The sequence below is a fragment of the Anguilla anguilla genome, chromosome 5 (assembly GCF_013347855.1).
Source record: "Anguilla anguilla isolate fAngAng1 chromosome 5, fAngAng1.pri, whole genome shotgun sequence".
NCBI classification, from domain to species: Eukaryota; Metazoa; Chordata; class Actinopteri; order Anguilliformes; family Anguillidae; genus Anguilla; species Anguilla anguilla.
The window spans coordinates 37,620,450-37,640,415 of record NC_049205.1 but is presented as its reverse complement, the minus strand read 5'-3'; the positions used below and the strand labels follow the sequence as shown (position 1 = coordinate 37,640,415).

Genomic DNA, 19,966 nt, shown 5'->3' with positions numbered 1-19,966 from the left:
CAGCTGTTCGGTATATTGCTCGAAAGGTCTGCTGTTCGCCCTCCTCTCCGTGGCCGTGCCCGGCGTGGTAGGGGCTTGCCGTACGAATGGCTGGGGTTCGAGAGCTCTCCCAATCTGTGCGGGCCTCATGCCTACGCTACCCTAATCCCTGTGGAATGTTAACTGGCCATTTGCAGATTAGGAGGAGCGCCGTCGGGTGACGTCGTGGCGCGTTTGCTCCTTCCCGGTCTCTCGAGAGAATCGGCCAGCAGAGCAGAAAGGCTCTGCCGTGAGAAAAGAATAAATAATCTCTCTCCTCCCCCCCCCCCCCTTCGCACCTTCCACCCCTCACCCAGACTGTGTTCGACAGAACGGAGACGGCCTGGCAGTGATAGAGGTGTTCTGGCATTCACTTCAGGGCGGGAGGCCATTTTGAAAGACAGAAATTATACAACTCTGGGATCGACCCAAATTCTTACAATGCCTTGTCTGTCCAGGGTTTCTTCTTTCAGTGTCTGTGTGTTAGTTGCGAAATGGGTACAGGCTCTTTGAGGCTTCTGCTTGCACTGGTTGTATACACTCACAAGTTAAAGCCAGTATTTAGTCTGTGTGGTACTTTACCTGGTTGTTTTATATTACTTTGTCACCCATCATTGGTATGTAGTAACTTCATCTACATTAGGTTTTCCTTATTCCTTGTTAAGACTAATAGTTAAGAAAAAAACTTGTGAAAAATAAGTTGTCACATCCTTATTCATTAACTCAGCTGATGACTTTAATCACAGTGGTTTATGGTGTATGGCTTGCATGCAGCATTTTAGGCTATGTGCAGGAGAGTATGACAAGTGTCCCATCAATGATTCAAAATGGAATCCTGCTAGTTATCTGTCAGGTGACTTAACATTTTTACATACTTCTGAGCTGAATTACTGTAGGCTATGTTTACACCACGTGGTAAAAGTGACCCAATTCTGATTTTTTTTCACATGGCACAGATTGGATATGTATTATGAACGTGTAAACAGGAAAAAAGCACATGGAATTGGATATTTTCAGATCTGTCTTTGGGTCACGTCTCGACCGGAATCGGATATCTGTCAGTGCGACTGTCATGTAAACGCACAGATCGGAATTGCCCCGTCGTTTCGATTCGGACATCATAGAAGATGCTATATTCTCATACTTTTTAAAGTTTGAATGATGCGTAACATATATCACATGTACAACACATGCACTCTCCGCTGGTAATGGTAAATGTTAAAAGAAGTTAAATGGGGGACAAAGGCTCAGTCCAGTGGCGAACACCAAGGTTACGTGCCTTTTAAGTATGTGGGGCGAAGGGTCGGTATAAGGAAAAATACAGAGGATGTTTGTTATGAACCTGAGATGCTGAAAAGCAACAGCTTGAATTATTTTTTTCTGTCTCATTTTGTGTCCATTGTAGATGGCGATATGGCTGAGGCGGCGTGGTTGCTTACTTTTGTAGCAGTAATCAAACCCTTGAGTGTGTATGCAGGTTGTCTCAAGTGTAAACCGTGTGAGCACAGGTATTGGATATGGGTCACTTTAAAGTAGATGTAAACAGGCGGTCAAAAAATAGGATATAGGCAAAAAATCGGAACTGGGCATCAAGACCTGTGTTGTAAATGTAGCCTTAGGATACTTCTGCTATAAAGCCAGAAGGGTCTGTTTCTGTGTCCATTATATTTCATTTATTGAATTAGCAATTCCAGAATTTTGGGGGCCTGGGGGTTGGGGGGGAGGTGGTAGAGGTCACAACTTTTGCACAGGTGTTTACATTCTGTTCTTTTCTCTACGCTTACTGTAGCCAGAGTGGCAGTTCATGATGTGCAAACGTCAAGCCTCCACTAAATATCTGATTGTAGGCCCTGTTGCATCAGGGACTGCTCCACGCACCATGGGATGAGTCAGAAAGCCAAGTATGATGGAGCAAACCTTATATAGGAGAGGGGGAAAAGTAACAAAGTCAGTTCTAAAAATCAGATTGGAATGCTTTGCATGTGAGGATTAGAGACATTCCTTCCCTCTCTCAACGGTCTTGAATGTTCTCCCTCTGAGACCCAGAGAGGGAGGGAGTGAGGGAGAGAGAGAGACAGAGAGAAGAGACAGAGGGGGCATGGGGTGAGATCCAGTGGTCTGAGGAAAATGTTCTTGGCTGCTGTCTGTCCCACTCCATCTCCTGTTCACCCAGAGAGGAAGAATAATCTCGTGGCTTCGGTCTGACTAAACGTCTGCTCCGGATACGAAAACAATAGCATCATTCCCTCTGCCCCCTCCAGCAGACCCTCGAATGCATCCCTCTACCCCTTTCCCCGTAAGCTCTGTGCCCTCGCGTGAATAACGAACGGCGTGTGCGTGCGTCGGACGTCCTCTCTACCGATTGCCTTTCCTCCTGTCTTCAGACGACACGAGCAGTCCAGCAAATACTGGTCGGGAAACCGAGGGGTCGCGCCACAGAGCTCCCCCATCAACCGCTCGTCGGTCCGCTTTCTCCTTTCTTCAGACTTGCGCCGTTAATGGAAATGATGAGGCTTATGCATTGTCCCACTCTGCCTGGGGAAAAGTACCTAATCTGCCAACAAAGATGATTTTACCCCTGCCTTACCTCACCACCCCCCCCCCCCCCTCCACCCCCAGCTTTCATTAACGCTGCAGCAGAAGTTAGGCATTATTTACACAGCCTGATTCTCCCCCGCTCAACGCACGCCAACATTTACCTCACCAGAATTACACACTGACAAAACAGAAATGCTCTGTGTCTGCACTTTGCGTGCAAGCAACCCCCAAACGTACTTTGAGCCTTCTAATTAGTCCCCTATTGTCACTGAGGGCGTTCAATAAAAAAATAAGTGTGATTTATCTTGATAATTATGATTAGATGTCTAGGGCTGCCTGCAAGATAAATAGCTCAGTGATGTGCATTAGTGTATAACTCTCTGCCCACTTGAAGCTTGGTTTAGGACTTACCCAGCATCTGCTGTGGGAATTTTGGCTTGGCTTAACTACAAGACCGAAGACCGCTCCTGTATGTAGATTTCAAAGGGGCGAGATGTGTAGCAAGTTTTATCAGTCTGGGTGTTATTTTCGTCAGGTAGCAGAAACCGTTAAATATTCAAATTACAAGTATGCTGCTGACTTTTTCACGTGGATTTTTTTTAGAAGTTATTACTATAGATTGGCGGCGTCCAATCTGATCTGAAAAGGGCCGATCTGGGTGCAGGTGTTTGTTTTAGCCAAGTACTGACTTTTTATGAGCCAAGAAATTTGCAATATCTACTGAACACGTACACATCTGTCTGTTCCTTTTGCGTCATATCCAAAACAGCACCAAAAGCGCATTGGCTGAAATAGTCAGGGAGTTTGCAGTTTGGTGCGATAGTAATTGCCTTCTCCTCCTGCTTACTGATGCTTGACGTGTTCTCATTCACACCCTTCCGCCATGTCAGTTACTGCTGTAAGTGATTGCCCAGGGTATATTAAGGCACAGAACGCATTTTGAATTCTTTGGGTGTGATACAATCTCACAGGTATCTGCAGAAGCTGTGGCAATTTGAAGCTACGGTGGTGTAAACATTGTACATGTTGTTTGCACACATGTTTCACGCAATGGTGGCTAGTCAGGACAATCAGCAGTCCTCGCTAGTAAAATGGGCGCTGAAGTTGAAAGAAAGAAGGAGTTAGGCTTAGATGTGCAGAGCCAAGTAAACATATTGACGCAAGTGAACATACTGTATGCGCAACTGCAAAAAGGCCCTCGCCATGTGCTGTTAACAAGAAGAAAAGACTCAAAATGGGCCCAACAAGATACACATCCTTTTAGACCAGCGGATCGTAATTGCCGTTTTACTGTAATCACGGAAACCAGTTTCTCTGTAGTTTCATTTAGTTCTTCCTGTAGTTGTGGTGCAGTTTTATGACGATTTCTTTTGCTAGACACCACAAGATATTTGTCTTGTGCCTCTGATGTTATCCTTCATCTTCTTGCCTTTCTCCAGGTAATATTACTGCCCATCAGCTGGACACTTTTGAGAGTGTACTGAACAATGTAACTTAAGCTAGATAAGATTTCACTCAATTTCATTACCCCTCTACCTCCCTTCCACACCACCACCTCCCACTTTGTAAAATGATTGATTAGACTTCCAATAATTTGTTTAATTGTAATTAAAGCCAAAGGAGGGTATTTCATTTGTGTGTGTGTGTGTGTGTGTGTGTGTGTGCATGTGCGTGTGTGTGTGTGTGTGTGTGTGTGTGTGATGTTTTACTCTGCTCTTACTCTTAGCCATGCCAGCTGGATATTTTTGGGAGTCTTTCAGAGTAGGCCTTTCATTGAATCAGACAATCTGGCAACTGTATAATTAGCAATGTTACAGTGCATGCAAGAACATTAAGCAGGCAGGCATTCAGTGTGTTGATCAAGTAGATAAGAAACAGATATTTGCTACTATTGCCATGTCACGAGTTACAAGAGATAACACAAGCTCAACCTGGAAGACAGCAGAGTAGCCATCTGATTAAATTGTTGTTTTGTCTCTTTAAAAAATTGGGATTGATACTGTAGCCCACAGATCAATGCCAAAACATCATCATTGGCATTATTGATCCAACTGTGATTGATTCACAAGTTGAAGCCTGGAGATAGCATCAGCAAATTTCTTTCTTTTTTTCTTTCAACAAAATATCTCAGTGTAAATCCTCAGTTCCACCTCCTACTAAGAATTGTTATGTTTTGAGAGGACAATATAGTGTTCAGCTTCCTTGAAATCTACTAAATAAATCTAGTTTTTTTCTTTTTGCTCTTACCATGAATTTGTTTGTTTGTAAGAAAGTGACATTAAATCCCTTTTCTTCTATGAATTTCTCTGCATTAAAAGCCATGGCATTAATCTGTACAGTACGTAAGTATCAACTGTTATCTCAATAGACATTACCACAGCATGGATGAGTTCAGCCACTACGATCTCTTGGAGGCCAGCAGTGGCAACAAGGTTGCGGAGGGCCACAAGGCCAGCTTCTGCCTGGAGGACACCACCTGTGATTTTGGCCACCTGAAGCGCTTTGCCTGCACCGCCCACACCCAGGTGAGCACTCTCACACTCGGCCAGGTGCCGTGAGGCATGATTCGTGTAGCATACTCACACTGTCTTTAAACAGGGCACACAATCTCATAGCAGTCTGCAGTCTTCAATCAATTCAGCAACCAGGGCTTGACATTAACACCCGCCATGCGCCAAATGTGGTAGAATTCGACAGTGGCTTGTAACTCATTCACTCTTACTAGCCACTTTGGCCAGTGACCTTTTGGTAGCATTTTCTATTAAAAAAATTAATTGTACTTCACAGAAGCCATCTGAAATATGTAAGTTTGTGGTGATACTACATAATACGACAACTCCCACGAGCACTGGGTGCACACTATGTGCTCATCCCATTGGCAAATCCGCTTCGTCCTCTCGCTCTTGCTTTCTCAGGGTGAAACCACACATCCTCCGACGTGATCACCTGGCATTGCTCTCACCTCCCATAGTCGGTTGCTTTTGGGTGTAAAATAAATTTTAAATGGGGGACAATTTACATGTCAGGTCTTTAATCTGATTGGTTATCACAACCAGTTCCCCATCCTTCTGGTCACTTTGCCAGTGTAACAACACAGATGGCACCCCCTGCACTCAGATTCTTCTGGTTCTGGTCCGGTTCCGGACCAGGTGTCATTTGGACGTATCGACCGCTTATTAGATACAAAGCAATGTATCCGTAACTATATGTAGGCTCTGCATTGGACATTTTTACCTGTTCTTAGTCTGCTGGCTAAAGCACTGCAAGCTAAGTAGTTGGCTAAATCAAGTGAACGGTAGAAAGTCTTGTATGGTAGGCCTAGTGCGAAGATGAAGCTGGCTGCACTGGGGCTATAACTAATGTTTGATCACAAATTGCAATTACTGTGGCAGCAGATATTATCAATAGCCTAACATTTCAATAGCTACTAACAATGTGCCAAAGTACACAATCATGTGATAGCGTTGTATCCAATAAGAGGTTGATACATCCAAATGACTCCTGTTCGGAACCGGAAGGGTGCAGCGAGTGCAGGAGATGCTGTCTGTGTAGCTACACCAGCTTCCCTCGCGTCGCCAGCTATTTCAACATGCCATGCAGCCACCTTGAATCGGGTCTCATTGAAAATGAATGGGGGTGATGTCATCACCCGAGAAATTTGATTCTTGTCAGAGGATGTGTGACTTTACCCTGAGTGGTAAAGCCGAAATCAAACAGCTGAAGATGGCGCAACTTACAAACGTGTGTATAGGCCTACTCATTGTGACTTCAGAGTTCTCGTTTTCTGACACTGCATGCCAGGGGTGAGCGCAGTTTCAGAATCTCCAATTCTGATTGGAAAACACAGACATTACAAAACAACACAAAAAACAACAACAATGGTTCAGTAAAGAGCATGAACTTCGACCACAAGTCACTTTAGTTCAATTCTGCAAAAAAAAAGCAAAGACGAAATTAGGCTTCTCATAGTGTTCAATAAACCAGTGGTATACAATGCATAAGCTTACAGAGTTGTAGTTATTGCCATAGTACCAATACCAATATTTTGTAATTACAGTTTTAAAACAAAGTAAAAATAAAAATAAATAAAAACACAGCAGAGCTTCAATGATGACATTATTAAACACTTAATTTCTCAAAGGCACTTCTCGCCTGTAGGTGAGTAATAAAAGAAATGTTTTTGCATTGCAAAATTGTGCAAGTTTTATTAAAATTATTTAAAATTGTGGATACGTGTGCTCTTTATTCTCTGCACTGACACTTATTCATGCCATTGATCTGAAATGCACAGATTTTGTCATTTAATTGAACAATCTTCAAGTGTATGTTTTGTTAAAGATGTAGGTGACTTATTATTATTACTATTACTTATTTTTCTACTCACTCACTCATTCACTCACATAGGCAGAAACACACACATAGTTTACTCAGGTTGCATAGCTGTAATGGTTTCTGTTCAAATAAAACGTTATGTCAAACAAATACACGCAGTTACACTGCCCAATTACCTATATTTAGGCTATGACTTTGTTTTTTGGTTGGGGGGGGGGTGGGGGGTGTTGATGAAAATTCTGAGTGACTAATTACACAGAGGCTGGGGGAGGCTAAAAGTTCATGTCAAGCCCTGTCAGTGATCCATGATAATGACTTTATCTTGGGCCCCATTTTGTTTCAGGAGCTGTCACATATTAATGATTTATAGGACACCCAGGTTTGCCCAAGGAAGTGTTTGGGATGGATGAACTCTTCTTAGTTGATGGGCGCTTGATAAATTCCATGAAACACTTCCATTTTTAAAATCCTCCTTGATTTTCCCCAAGAAAAACTGAAAAATATTAATTATAAGCTCTGGTGAGACGTATGTTACTTATGCATGTTAGATGACGGTGGTAAAGCACACCACAGATTTTTTCTGTTAGCAAACAGATGCAGGTTCTCTTTTGAGGAGTGAGACCTCTGTTGAACTGACATTGGCTGCTTCTTCAGGTAAATATCTCTTCCTCATCTCTCTCCAGGGTTTGAGTCCAGGATGCTATGACACCTACAATGCCGACATTGACTGCCAATGGATTGATATCACTGATGTCCAACCAGGGAACTATATACTAAAGGTAACAGGAAGAGAAAATGTCTCAGTGGTTTGTGTCTTGATGTTGAGGTTATTTGTTAGGGGTTTAAAAACATATACTGTAAGACACGTTAACTTTGTGTTTCAGCTCCAGGTGAACCCCAAATACCTTGTGTTGGAGTCAGACTACACCAACAATGTGGTTAGGTGTAATATCCATTACACCGGGCGATTTGTCACAACCACGAACTGCAAGATAGCCCAGTGAGTACAACGGTCCTTTCGCCACACTGCTCCACACCAAGCGGTTCACACAATCAAATCATTTTTAGTCATTTAAAATTTTTCCTGTACGGAATTCCTTTTTTGGTTCTTGTACTGCATATACTGTATGAGTAGCTTTTGTAAATAGAGTTTAAGAAACAAAAAAAAAATGTGCAGTTGCTTTAATTCTGCTTCACTCTGTTAAGGACAAATTGCTTTGGGCCAGACCCTGATATGAGGCACTTTTAAGTACTTTTTATAGTTAAGCCACTGTGTGTCCTGACATTAGCTACACTGTCACTTGACTCAAAAATGGGAGATTCATGAGTTACACCGAATAAAATAAAATGACTTTGTCCCAGCCCACGTACACAGATGGAAAATGTGCCCAGAGTTCCCATTCCAGTCCAATATTCAGTACTGCAAAGAATTACTCATTTGAACATAAACTAAATTTACTCATTTAGAGTTTAAAATGAGTTGAATCATTTTTGCCATTACTGCATGAAAAACTATTGTCGTCTACACGGAAAAAAATTATTGAGCTGTAATTCCATATTATGGCCATTAGGTTTGCACTAAGTCTCAATCCAGGATTCACATGACTCAGAATTCAACTCATTTTAAGTGAGACTCCACACCAAGCGCATCTATCATAGTCACCAAGCTAGGATGCACATGAGCAGTGGCAGCCAACCCAGCTCCTGGAGATCCTCCATCCTGTACGTTTTCATTATAACCCTAACAAAGCACACCTCATTCAACAGCTAGAGATTTTGTTGAGTCGCTAATTAGTAGAGTCAGGCGTGCCAAAATATGGTTAACATGAAAACCTTGTTTGAAAAATGTGCACATTCTGTTCTTAATGTCTAATTGCAGATATGTTCTCAAATCTGCAGAAAGCATAAATTACACGGGTCATTAAATAACATAGTTTCAAAAAGAACACATCTAAAACTATACAATTGACAGTATCCTGCCTACCCACATGCATCCCTCTTAGCTCTCGTTGCATATATCCACTAATTAGGTCAGATGTGTTCTCAGAAGGTCTCAGATGAATAGCAAGGCCTACATTTATTTGCAATATAAATGAGGAGTAACACTTCCTGTAAAGCCACATAGTGCATATTGTCAGCAAGACCGTGATTTATTCACTTGCAAACAGTGCATAATGAAGGCAGCAATGGCACAACTTCATTTCTGTTATGTCATCCATTTTAAATGAGGAGGACATTGTTTCATTATGTAGATTAGTGAGTCCACCTCCGTCTCAAGAGTTAGTCAGACCCGTCACTCTGTTTGCAACACAGCACAGGAGGGATACAGTGAAGTCTCAGTGTAATCTATTCAGTTAATAGATAATAACCAAGGACAGCCTTGTATCAATGCTGTGACCAAAGCTAAAATTACCACTGTCCAATTTGTTTAAAACTGATACAGTATTCACCATCAATGTAAACACAGTCTTAGCTCTCAGCCTGACTGGCAGGTATTAATTTTGACTCACATTAAATGCCAATATTGATCAAAACCTTCAAATAACAGGTTGGGTGCGAAATACAAGTAGAATAATGAGAACATATATTAGTATGATTAACTGTTTTTTGTAGTTTGGCTCTTTTTAAATTTCTTTACTCGCTGTTGCAATTATTATTTACAGACCAGCTCAGATCTACTCCCCTCTCTTTCTCTGTAATCGAGGTGCTTCCTTGTTTTCTCTCTCGTTTTTCTCTACCCGAAGGTCCTGATCAGCCTCCCGAAGCCGACTGCCGTCACGCCGCTTTTCGATGAAACGTGAGCGGAAACCTTTTCTTTGTTTTTGTCGTTGCCGTTCTGATTCCTCAAGGCCAGAGCGCACGCCGAGGGCTCTGCGGACGCTGAGGATGATCTGGAGATATTTACACAAGAACACTCGGATAAACGAACACTTTGGGGGGGGTGGGGATTAGGGGATACGAGGGGGGGTGGGGATTAGGGAGGGGGCTGGTGTTACAAGACGTCTATGGCTCCCATACTTTTTTTTTTATTGTTCCTTTCTTTTTTCGTGTTCTGAGAAGACTTGATGTACTGAAGCTTAGTGCAAGCATCTCAGACCTTCTGTAGCTGAAGTATATCCGTGCCCCTGAATCCGTCCTTCACTCTCCAACGTTGCTCAGCTTGGCATTAAATAAGGTGTGAAATGGAGTTGAACTGAAATTAGGAGTCCTGGATGTGTCAGGATTCAACCGCACATAAAAAAAATCTGGAAAAGTGTTTGAACGGTATTCATCCATGTCCTAGGAATTATAGTCATCAATGCCTAACTGACTTAATAGGGCCAATATATTTTTTTCGATGTGATTTTGTTTCTCCATTTCTGTTCAAATAAACTGAAATCTCCAAGTACATCTGGAGACCAACTATGTGGAGGCCCAAGGCTATAAAATAAATAAAATAAGGTTGAATCTCATGTGATTGCACTTTCCAGAAAGTACTGCCATAAGTCTGCAAGTAAAGGCAACTTGAGTTATTTGGACACAATTCCAAAAGAAGCTAACAAAGACTTGTCATATGACTCTGGTTCCTTATTTCCTTGACCTCTGTAAAATCTGACTACAATTAATTTTTTTATTTAACACTGAATGATGAGTTTTGCATTCTTTACACAAGAGTTCCTCCAGTGATTTCATCAACCACAAAACATGTAGTGTTGTATATATAAAGGATCTTTCCTTTAATGTTTCTTTACAACAAAGCACAAAGTAAATTGTGTTTGGATTGAACAGAGGCTCTTGGTTCCTTGTTTAACGTGCACCCAAACACACACAAAAGCTTAGCTGTCTTTAATGATGCTAGCCCATTAGCAATTTGGAGCATTTTCTTGGTCATCTCAAAACTGTTCTAATGTCTTTCTGTCACGGTTGTGGAGGGTGGGACGCAATTGCGGACCGAGGGGATCTAAAAGTTAACCCTGAGGGATAACCACCAAATCGCTGAGCGATAGAAAGGGAAGGGGAAAAACCAAATAATAAAGAGCGAAGTAATCGCTCTCTCCACCCACTGAAACTTCTGTCAGCGGGCTCAGAAAACTAAAAGAAATTAAACACCGCCGCAGCGTAGCTGCCCAAAAAGAAAACCCCCACTAGAAAAACAGAGTGGGGTCACTTACAAAAGAAAAAGGATATTCGCAGCCCGGCGGGTAGAAAACAAAAAGAAAACTAAAGAGACGAGGGCAAAATGTCCTCCACAGCGCAGAGAGATAACCAACTCGAGAAGAAACTAAACGATGATCAAATCAGGCAGATAGGATCAACACGGTAACTTCTGCCGATTCTCACACCCCTACACACTAAGAGTCTGACAAACAATGAGTCTGCGCTGAACCCCAGAAATCAGGGGCTACATATAGGCCTCCTACACCTGACCCTCATCAGGGACAATTAGCTCAGACAAATACCTGTGAGGTGCTATCACCTCACCATAGTACTCATACACCTGCCCCTCGTCAGGGTCAATTAACTCGCAGAAATCAGAGAGAGAGGTGCCACCACCTCACAGGACCCCCTCCCCTAAGGGACGGCACCCGACGTTCCTGCTGAGCCCGCGGGGAGGCGCCGACGGAACTCCTGGATAAGCTCTGGGTCCAAGATGTCCCTAGCTGGGACCCAGGTGCGTTCCTCCGGCCCGTATCCCTCCCAGTCCACAAGGTACTGCACCCCACGTCCCACGCGACGACTGTTCAGGATGCGCCGAACAGTGTAGACCGGTTGACCGCCGACCAACCTAGGGGGAGGCGGAGGCCTGTCAGCTGGTGCCAGCGTGCTGGAGAGGACTGGTTTGAGGCGCGAGACATGGAACGTGGGGTGAATCCTCATGGACCGGGGAAGCAGGAGACGGACCGTGACCGGATTAATTCTCCGAATAATCTTGAAGGGACCGATGTAGCGCGGCGCTAATTTGCGGGACTCAACCCGCAAGGGGAGGTCACGCGTGGAGAGCCACACCCTCTGGCCAACCCGATAGGACGGAGCCGGACATCGACGTCGATCAGCATAACGCTTCTGTCTCGCTGTCGCACGCTGAAGAGATGCCCGAACCCGCCTCCAGGTGGCGCGACACCGCTGGATGAAACGTGCGGCCGAGGGCACCCCCGTATCTTTCTCCTGTTCTGGGAACAATGGCGGCTGATATCCGTACTGGCACTCAAAAGGAGAGAGACCGGTCGAAGCGTTCAGCAGGGTGTTGTACGCGTACTCTGCCCAGATAAGTTGACTGCTCCAGGTAGTCGGGTTTGAAGAGACCAAACACCGAAGCGTTCTCTCCAGCGTCTGATTGGCGCGCTCAGTCTGACCGTTGGTCTCAGGATGGAACCCTGACGACAGACTGGCCGAAGAGTCCACTAGAGAGCAAAATGCCTTCCAGAAGCGAGAAGAGAACTGTGGACCACGGTCAGACACGATGTCTTGGGGTAGACCGTGGAGGCGAAAGACATGCTGGACAATAAGCTGGGCGGTCTCTCGGGCCGAGGGAAGCTTAGGGAGGGGAACGAAGTGAGCCGCTTTTGAGAATCGATCCACTATAACCATGATGGCGGTGGAACCATCTGACAGGGGTAACCCGGTGATAAAGTCCAGGGCTACATGTGACCAGGGGCGATGAGGGATAGGCAGAGGCCGGAGGAGACCTGCAGGGGGACGTTGCGATGTCTTGTTCCGGGCACAAACAGTGCAAGCGGCCACAAACTCCCGCACGTCCCCCTCCATCCGGGGCCACCAGAACCTCCTCTTAAGAAAGTCCAGAGTGCGGTGGACCCCCGGATGGTTTGTAAGGCGGGACGAGTGACCCCACTGAAGAACCTGCGAGCGCACTCTATTAGGGACGAACCAACGGCCTGGAGGCCCCCCTCCCGGGTCAGGCTCCTGCTGCTGGGCCTCCCGAACCACTGCCTCGACCCCCCAGGTAAGTGGGGCGAGGATGCGGGTGACTGGTATAATGGGCTCCAGAGATCTGTCCCTGTCCGAACGGTCAAACTGACGGGAAAGTGTGTCTGGCTTCAGATTCTTCGAACCTGGACGGTAGGATAGGTTGAAGTTGAACCTATTGAAAAAGAGGGCCCACCGAGCTTGGCGAGGGTTCAGGCGTTTGGCCTCCTGGATGTAAGTCAGATTTTTGTGGTCCGTCCAGACCACAAATGGATGCTCAGCACCCTCCAGCCAGTGGCGCCACTCTTCCAAGGCCAACTTCACCGCCAGGAGCTCCTTGTTGCCAACGTCATAATTCTTCTCGGCGGGCAGGAGACGCCGTGAGAAGAACGCGCAGGGGTGAAGTTTCTGGTCCTGGGGACACCGTTGGGATAACACCGCCCCAACCCCTACGTCAGAAGCATCGACCTCGATGACGAAGGGCAGAGAGGGGTCCGGGTGAATGAGGACGGGCGCGGTAGTGAACCTCCGTTTCAGCTCCATGAAGGCCTTTTCAGCCTGCGGGGACCAACTGAACCGGGGGGAGGTACCCTTAGTCAAGGCTGAGAGTGGGGCGGCGACAGAGCTGAACCCCCTAATGAAGCGCCGGTAAAAATTTGCGAAGCCCAGAAACCGCTGCACCTGTTTGATGGAGTCAGGTCGAGGCCACTCCAGTACTGCCTTGACCTTGCTGGGGTCCATCTGCACACTGCCCTGTGACACGATGTACCCCAAAAAGCTGACTGTGGAGGCATGGAACACGCATTTCTCTGCCTTGACATAGAGTTTGTGTTCTAACAACCTGTGCAGTACTAATTTGACGTGGGATACATGCGCCTGATAGGTTTTTGAAAAAATCAGGATGTCATCCAGGTACACGTAAACAAATAATTCCAGCATGTCCCTGAGCGCGTCATTTACTAACGCCTGAAATACCGAAGGAGAGTTCGAAAGGCCGAAAGGCATGACCAGATATTCATAGTGCCCCCTAGGGGTGTTGAATGCCGTCTTCCACTCATCCCCCTCACGTATACGTACCAAGTTGTAGGCATTTCTGAGGTCCAACTTGGTAAAGATGGACGCCCCCTGCAGGCGCTCAAACGCCGTGGCCATGAGGGGGAGGGGGTAGCGGTTTTTTACCGTGATTTTATTAAGTCCTCTATAGTCGATGCAGGGTCTAAGTCCCCCGTCTTTCTTCCCCACAAAGAAAAATCCAGCCCCCGCTGGGGACGTAGAGGGCCGAATGAAACCAGCCGCTAGAGCCTCATCAATATAACTCTTCATAGCGGCTGTTTCAGGTATCGACAAAGAAAACAAACGGCCCCTGGGGGGTGTAGTGCCTGGGAGAAGATCGATGGCACAATCGTAGGGCCTATGGGGAGGTAGAACGGAGGCCTTCTGTTTACTAAATACTTCACTAAGTTCAGTATACTCCACAGGGACCCCGATGAGAGCGGGAGAACCCGTAGACCCGAGAGAGATAGTACCAGAAGGGGCAGGGGACTCGAAAGACACAGGAGTCGAGATCCTGTGGGGTTCAGAAGGGAAGGAGCCTCCAGGAGCAGGAGAGACAAGAGGGGCCTCCAAACTAGGACTGGGGAACTCGAGAGGGGAAGAGCTCATAGTAGCAGGGAACTTGAGGGACAACGGACTGAGTTGAACCAAGTCTGGTTCAACACAACGAGACGCGCACTTGGGACCCCAACTCAGCACCGACCCCGAACTCCAATTAATATGAGGATTGTGCTTCGAGAGCCATGGGTGTCCCAGGATGAGTGGTAACTCAGGTGAATCAATAATGAAGAACTGCATCTTCTCAAAGTGGGTGTCGATGCGAGTTTTAATGTGGCCCGTGATTTTTTCAACCCTCCCTAAACCCAACGGTCGACCATCCAATGCCGTGATGTTAAGTGGATATGGGAGGGGAGATATAGGCATGCTAAGGTTTTTGGCCAGGGTCACATCGATAAAACAGCCAGCTGCCCCTGAATCTAAAAACGCAGGGAGGTTGTATTTGATATTATTCCATGATAACTCCACTGGTAGAAAGGTGCGGTTATTGGCTGCCGTGGGGGGATTATTCAGACTCGTCAGAGCTTCCCCCTGCTCTGACGAGTCTACTCTTTTCCCTGAATTCCTTTCTTTTTTATTTCCGGACACCTCCGAATGTAATGACCCGCTTTCCCACAAAACAAACAGGACCCACTGCTCATTCGTCTGTCTCTCTCTACTTGAGAGAGCCGCGTGCGCCCTAGTTGCATGGGTTCATCATGGTCCAGGGACATGCTAAATGATTCGGGTGTTCTCTGAGGGATGGTAAACCCCCGCCCCGAAATGGATCGGGAGTGAGTGCTCTCTCTCTCTCTGTTGCGTTCACGGATCCGGTTATCAATCCGAATGGCTAATGAAATCAATTCCTCGAGTGTGTCAGGAATGTCGCGGGTGGCTAATTCGTCTTTAATTTTTTCTGACAAGGCCTGCATAAAAATTGCCGTCAGGGCTTCCCTGTTCCAACCTGATTCAGCAGCTAAAGTGCGGAATTGAATGGAGAAGTCAGCTACGCTGGTTGAGCCCTGTTGTAACCCAATAAGTCGTTTAGCTGCCTCCTGGCCGCTTATGTCATGGTCAAAAACTCTACTCATTTCAGCCACAAAAAGGGTGGAGTCCAAACAGATAGGAGTTTGCTTCTCCCACACAGCTGTAGCCCATGAGAGAGCCCTATCTGAGAGAAGTGATATTATGTATGCTACCCGGGCTCGTTCTGTGCAAAACATGGAGGGTTGCAATTCAAACACCAAGCTGCATTGGGTGATAAACCCTTTACATTTTCCTGGATGCCCGTCATACCGACCAGGTGTCGGCATTTTGGGTTCACGGTGTGTGATTTGCCCATGGGGCGGGGCTGGAGGTGCTTGTTGGACCGCAACGGGTGGAGCTGGCTTCTGTAAATGGGCCAGTATTTCTTTTAACATGTTGGCATGAGAATTCTGTTGTTCCGTAATGGTATGAAGGATCTGCTCATGGGAGCCTAACATGACTCCCTGTGCGGCGATTGCCTGTCCATGCGCCACTAGTTGGTAATCAAGCGCAGAAGGGTCCGCTGCGTCCGGTTTGGGCAGACTCATTCTGTCACGGTTGTGGAGGGTGGGACGCAATTGCGGACCGAGGGGATCTAAAAGTTAACCCTGAGGGATAACCACCAAATCGCTGAGCGATAGAAAGGGAAGGGGAAAAACCAAATAATAAAGAGCGAAGTAATCGCTCTCTCCACCCACTGAAACTTCTGTCAGCGGGCTCAGAAAACTAAAAGAAATTAAACACCGCCGCAGCGTAGCTGCCCAAAAAGAAAACCCCCACTAGAAAAACAGAGTGGGGTCACTTACAAAAGAAAAAGGATATTCGCAGCCCGGCGGGTAGAAAACAAAAAGAAAACTAAAGAGACGAGGGCAAAATGTCCTCCACAGCGCAGAGAGATAACCAACTCGAGAAGAAACTAAACGATGATCAAATCAGGCAGATAGGATCAACACGGTAACTTCTGCCGATTCTCACACCCCTACACACTAAGAGTCTGACAAACAATGAGTCTGCGCTGAACCCCAGAAATCAGGGGCTACATATAGGCCTCCTACACCTGACCCTCATCAGGGACAATTAGCTCAGACAAATACCTGTGAGGTGCTATCACCTCACCATAGTACTCATACACCTGCCCCTCGTCAGGGTCAATTAACTCGCAGAAATCAGAGAGAGAGGTGCCACCACCTCACACTTTCTTGTACTAAGCTAAGTACATAAACTATCAACGCTGGCCAGATGCCAAATTACATAAGAAATAGCCCACAGATGCATGAGTTTAAAGCAGTTTTTTTGTATTAATGCCTTTGTGTCTTCTATATGACATGAATGGTTTTCAGTACTGTATCTGAAATGTTGCTGTATTTGTGAAAACCCAGAATTCATACTTCTCATTTTTGCTCCACTTCCTACTTCAATAAGCTCAGTGGCATTCAGTGCATCAGAGGGTTAGTAAGGAACTACTATTACAAACATTAGTGCTAACATCAGTTACTAGGCTTGGTGTTGTAAATAGCTCTAACACTGCCTCTACCTACCTCTGAACATGAGCTATGGTTTACAGTGTAGTGTATGGGTCATGTACTTAATATCTGTACACTAGCACGTACATACACACGCGCACACACGCACGCACACACAGACACACACACACCATTCACCAAAAAAGGAGAAGTGATTTCTAATATGAACAAATGCAGAACAGTAGTTTCTTTATTGTATTATTTGTGTACTGTATAACATATTACACCTGAACTATTATACATTTGTTCGTCATCTTTGGAAACCACTGACAAAGCCTTCCATATAACCTGGTGACTCACTTTAGTAGGTTTTCCATGACAAGGAATACAATGGATTTGTGAGTTTCTGTTAAAAAAGCGCTGTTTGTCATAGCTCATTGCTGATGTTAGATACACTGTAAAATATGAACAAAACTGTCATTGAAATGTGAAATCTGTCATTGTGGCAGTTTTCTTGAAATCTGCATGTCTGATCTTGAGCCTCCATCTAAGGTGATGAGTTTTCAAATAAAAAATCAATGTACACAAATCAAAACCTCAATGCTTCTCTGATGGAATGTTAACCAGCAGCCTATTCCTTTCTACTGTAGGTAATAAAAATGTCTTCCTGTCTCTTTAACAAAGGGAAAAAATAATGTCCACGTTATAAACTATTTTTGTATCGTTATACCAATTGCTGTACTAGGGTTTTAACAGGGCTTGACAGCCCATAAAATTTCCAATGTTGAGCATTATCCTTGGCCATGAAGACCACGCTGCACCAATCACAAGCAGTTAACCTCGTGGATGATTGTTTCATGCAGTGGAGTCTTGCGACCCGTATTGCTTTAGCCCATTATCAGTTTGCTCAACTGAAATTGTGTGCCTCTGGGCCTCATCAGCATAAAGCGACACACACGGTGACATAACAGTCTTATCTGGCCCTCTTAGCCAATCAAAGAGCATGCACATTCACTCATCTCCATTAACGAAGAATAGAAGACATCAGTAAAGGCCTTGGAGATGTCAGTGGTTGCAGTGAGAGGATTATTAAGTGTTAATGTGGGAGAGTGAAATATCTTATTTTAAATGAATCTAGACCTAAATACTGTGAAATAAAACGTTGAAAAGGTTGCTGTATGAAATAAAGAAAAGCTTCCACCACACCATACACATCATTTTTCTATGTGGACCGCTATTGCTTTTATGCAATCATTTTTGGGAATGTACTTGTTAACCTATGGCCTGAACTCAACAGAACTTGTTTTTAGATCCACACATTTAAAACTGACACTCACAACAGGACATATTTTCTCAAATAGATCTATCAATATTTGTTTTGGTTTAAGGGTCACACTGCACTTTCTACAGGGGACACATCTCACTAAACATTGAGAAATGCCACATTTGTCCCCTCTAATAATCAACTAATTCAAATTCCCTCATTTTGGGCTACAGCCAGTCATTGAAAGTGCTCGAGACCCTCACTGATACTCTCCAGTCTCGAGGACTTACAGAATTACTTCCTGAGTCATTTTCACTTTGTGTCTTCAAAAAGTACTCATAAACTAATAGTCACAATCGACCTGTTATATCAATGAATAGCCATTATGAATTGCTCAATGACCGATTAATGACCAACATGTCATTTTAAGTAACCCCCCCTCTCCGCTTGGTCAGTTTCAGTAGTCCATCTTATGAATGAGCAGTTTACGACATCAGAGCTGAGCTGGAAACCCATTGGCCTACTGGACATTTTATTTATTTTATTAAGAATGATAAATCAATTTGGTAATGTGTGCTTTCATGCCATAGTCTTGTCACAAGAGGACAAATGCCTGAAAGTCCAGAGTGCTTTACAAGCTTGAAAACTTTAACATTAGCTGGGTAACAGTAACTCAGTTAATAGCTAACTAGTCTCTAGAGAATGGTATACATTAGCCTCACTTGCCAGCTGTAAATGATGCTATGTAAAATGAATCATTCCTGTTTGTTAGTGAGCAGTTCTGTAGTTAATCTCACATAGGACATAATGCTGTGGTTCTTCAGTCTCTAGCTCCTTCGAGCGTACATGCTGCTCTGGAGTCCATGCTGACTTAATTCTCACAGCTGAAAAAAACTCTACAGGAAGCCCCCCCCCCCTCCATTTTTATACCCAGGTTGTCTTGCAAACAGCAGCAAAAACAAAAACAAACATCGCTGCGTCTGCCTTCTGAATATTAAAGCAATCAGACTAAACAGAGGAATCCACTCATAGTTTTAAAGAGGTCAAGAGGTTCATTTGTGAAAACCTGAAGTGCTAATTAGCGACACCAGCGGGGAAAAAATGGTATTTATTAAAAAATAAATGAATTTCCATACTGAAAAAAAAGAAAACCCTTAAAAACATTACAGTCATTAGTAATTCTCGTCTGTGATACCAGGAAACAACCAGGCTGTCGCACATTTATACAATTAGCATTGATTGGGGTGCAGTGCTGTTTTACATCGTAGGCTAAAGGCAATTAGGTTATACCCAATTTCACCATTTAGTGTCGGGCTGAGGCATTAACTCCTCAATAAAAGGCAAACTTGTGGCTAAGTGACCCCCTGAAAATATCTTGTGATTGCGCTATTAATTGACTGGAACCCCCGCAGACCCCTGAAAAACACCCTCGGTCACTTAAGGATGCCCATGTTTCCTTCGGATTGATGCGCACTGTGTAACACGAGCTGCTATCTTTTGTATACCCTTTTTTTTTGCTTGTTTTTCATGTTCCCAAGAATGTGTCTGGAACACACTTTATTTCCCCAGTCAGCCCACTACAATTGATACATAGACGACGGCTAGTGAAATATTGAAATACATTTTAAATAACGATTTTCCATTTTATGTGAAAATAAAAAATCGGATTTATTTCCTGCTGTGTACACACATGGGAATTTGTATAATTATCAATAAAAACCACATACAATATTTGCCTGTTGTAAGCCATCACAGCACAATTCTCAGGCTTCAGTTCTATTAAAGCAGACTCAAAAGTGAACAATAGCGTTCTATACATTTAATGCCACAA

General features: G+C 44.7%; 1 protein-coding gene across 1 annotated transcript in view; it reads left to right on the top strand.

The window, feature by feature from the left end:
* The window catches only part of LOC118227206 (lysyl oxidase homolog 1-like), a 20,572-nt gene extending 10,761 nt beyond the window's left edge, over positions 1 to 9,811 (top strand). The window contains exons 4-7 of the mRNA XM_035417413.1: positions 4,925 to 5,081; positions 7,572 to 7,667; positions 7,773 to 7,888; positions 9,633 to 9,811. Coding sequence (XP_035273304.1) covers positions 4,925 to 5,081; positions 7,572 to 7,667; positions 7,773 to 7,888; positions 9,633 to 9,639 — 376 coding nt within the window. The 3' untranslated portion in view covers positions 9,640 to 9,811. The remainder of the gene's footprint in view (positions 1 to 4,924; positions 5,082 to 7,571; positions 7,668 to 7,772; positions 7,889 to 9,632) is intronic.
* Positions 9,812 to 19,966: the final 10,155 nt, after the last annotated feature.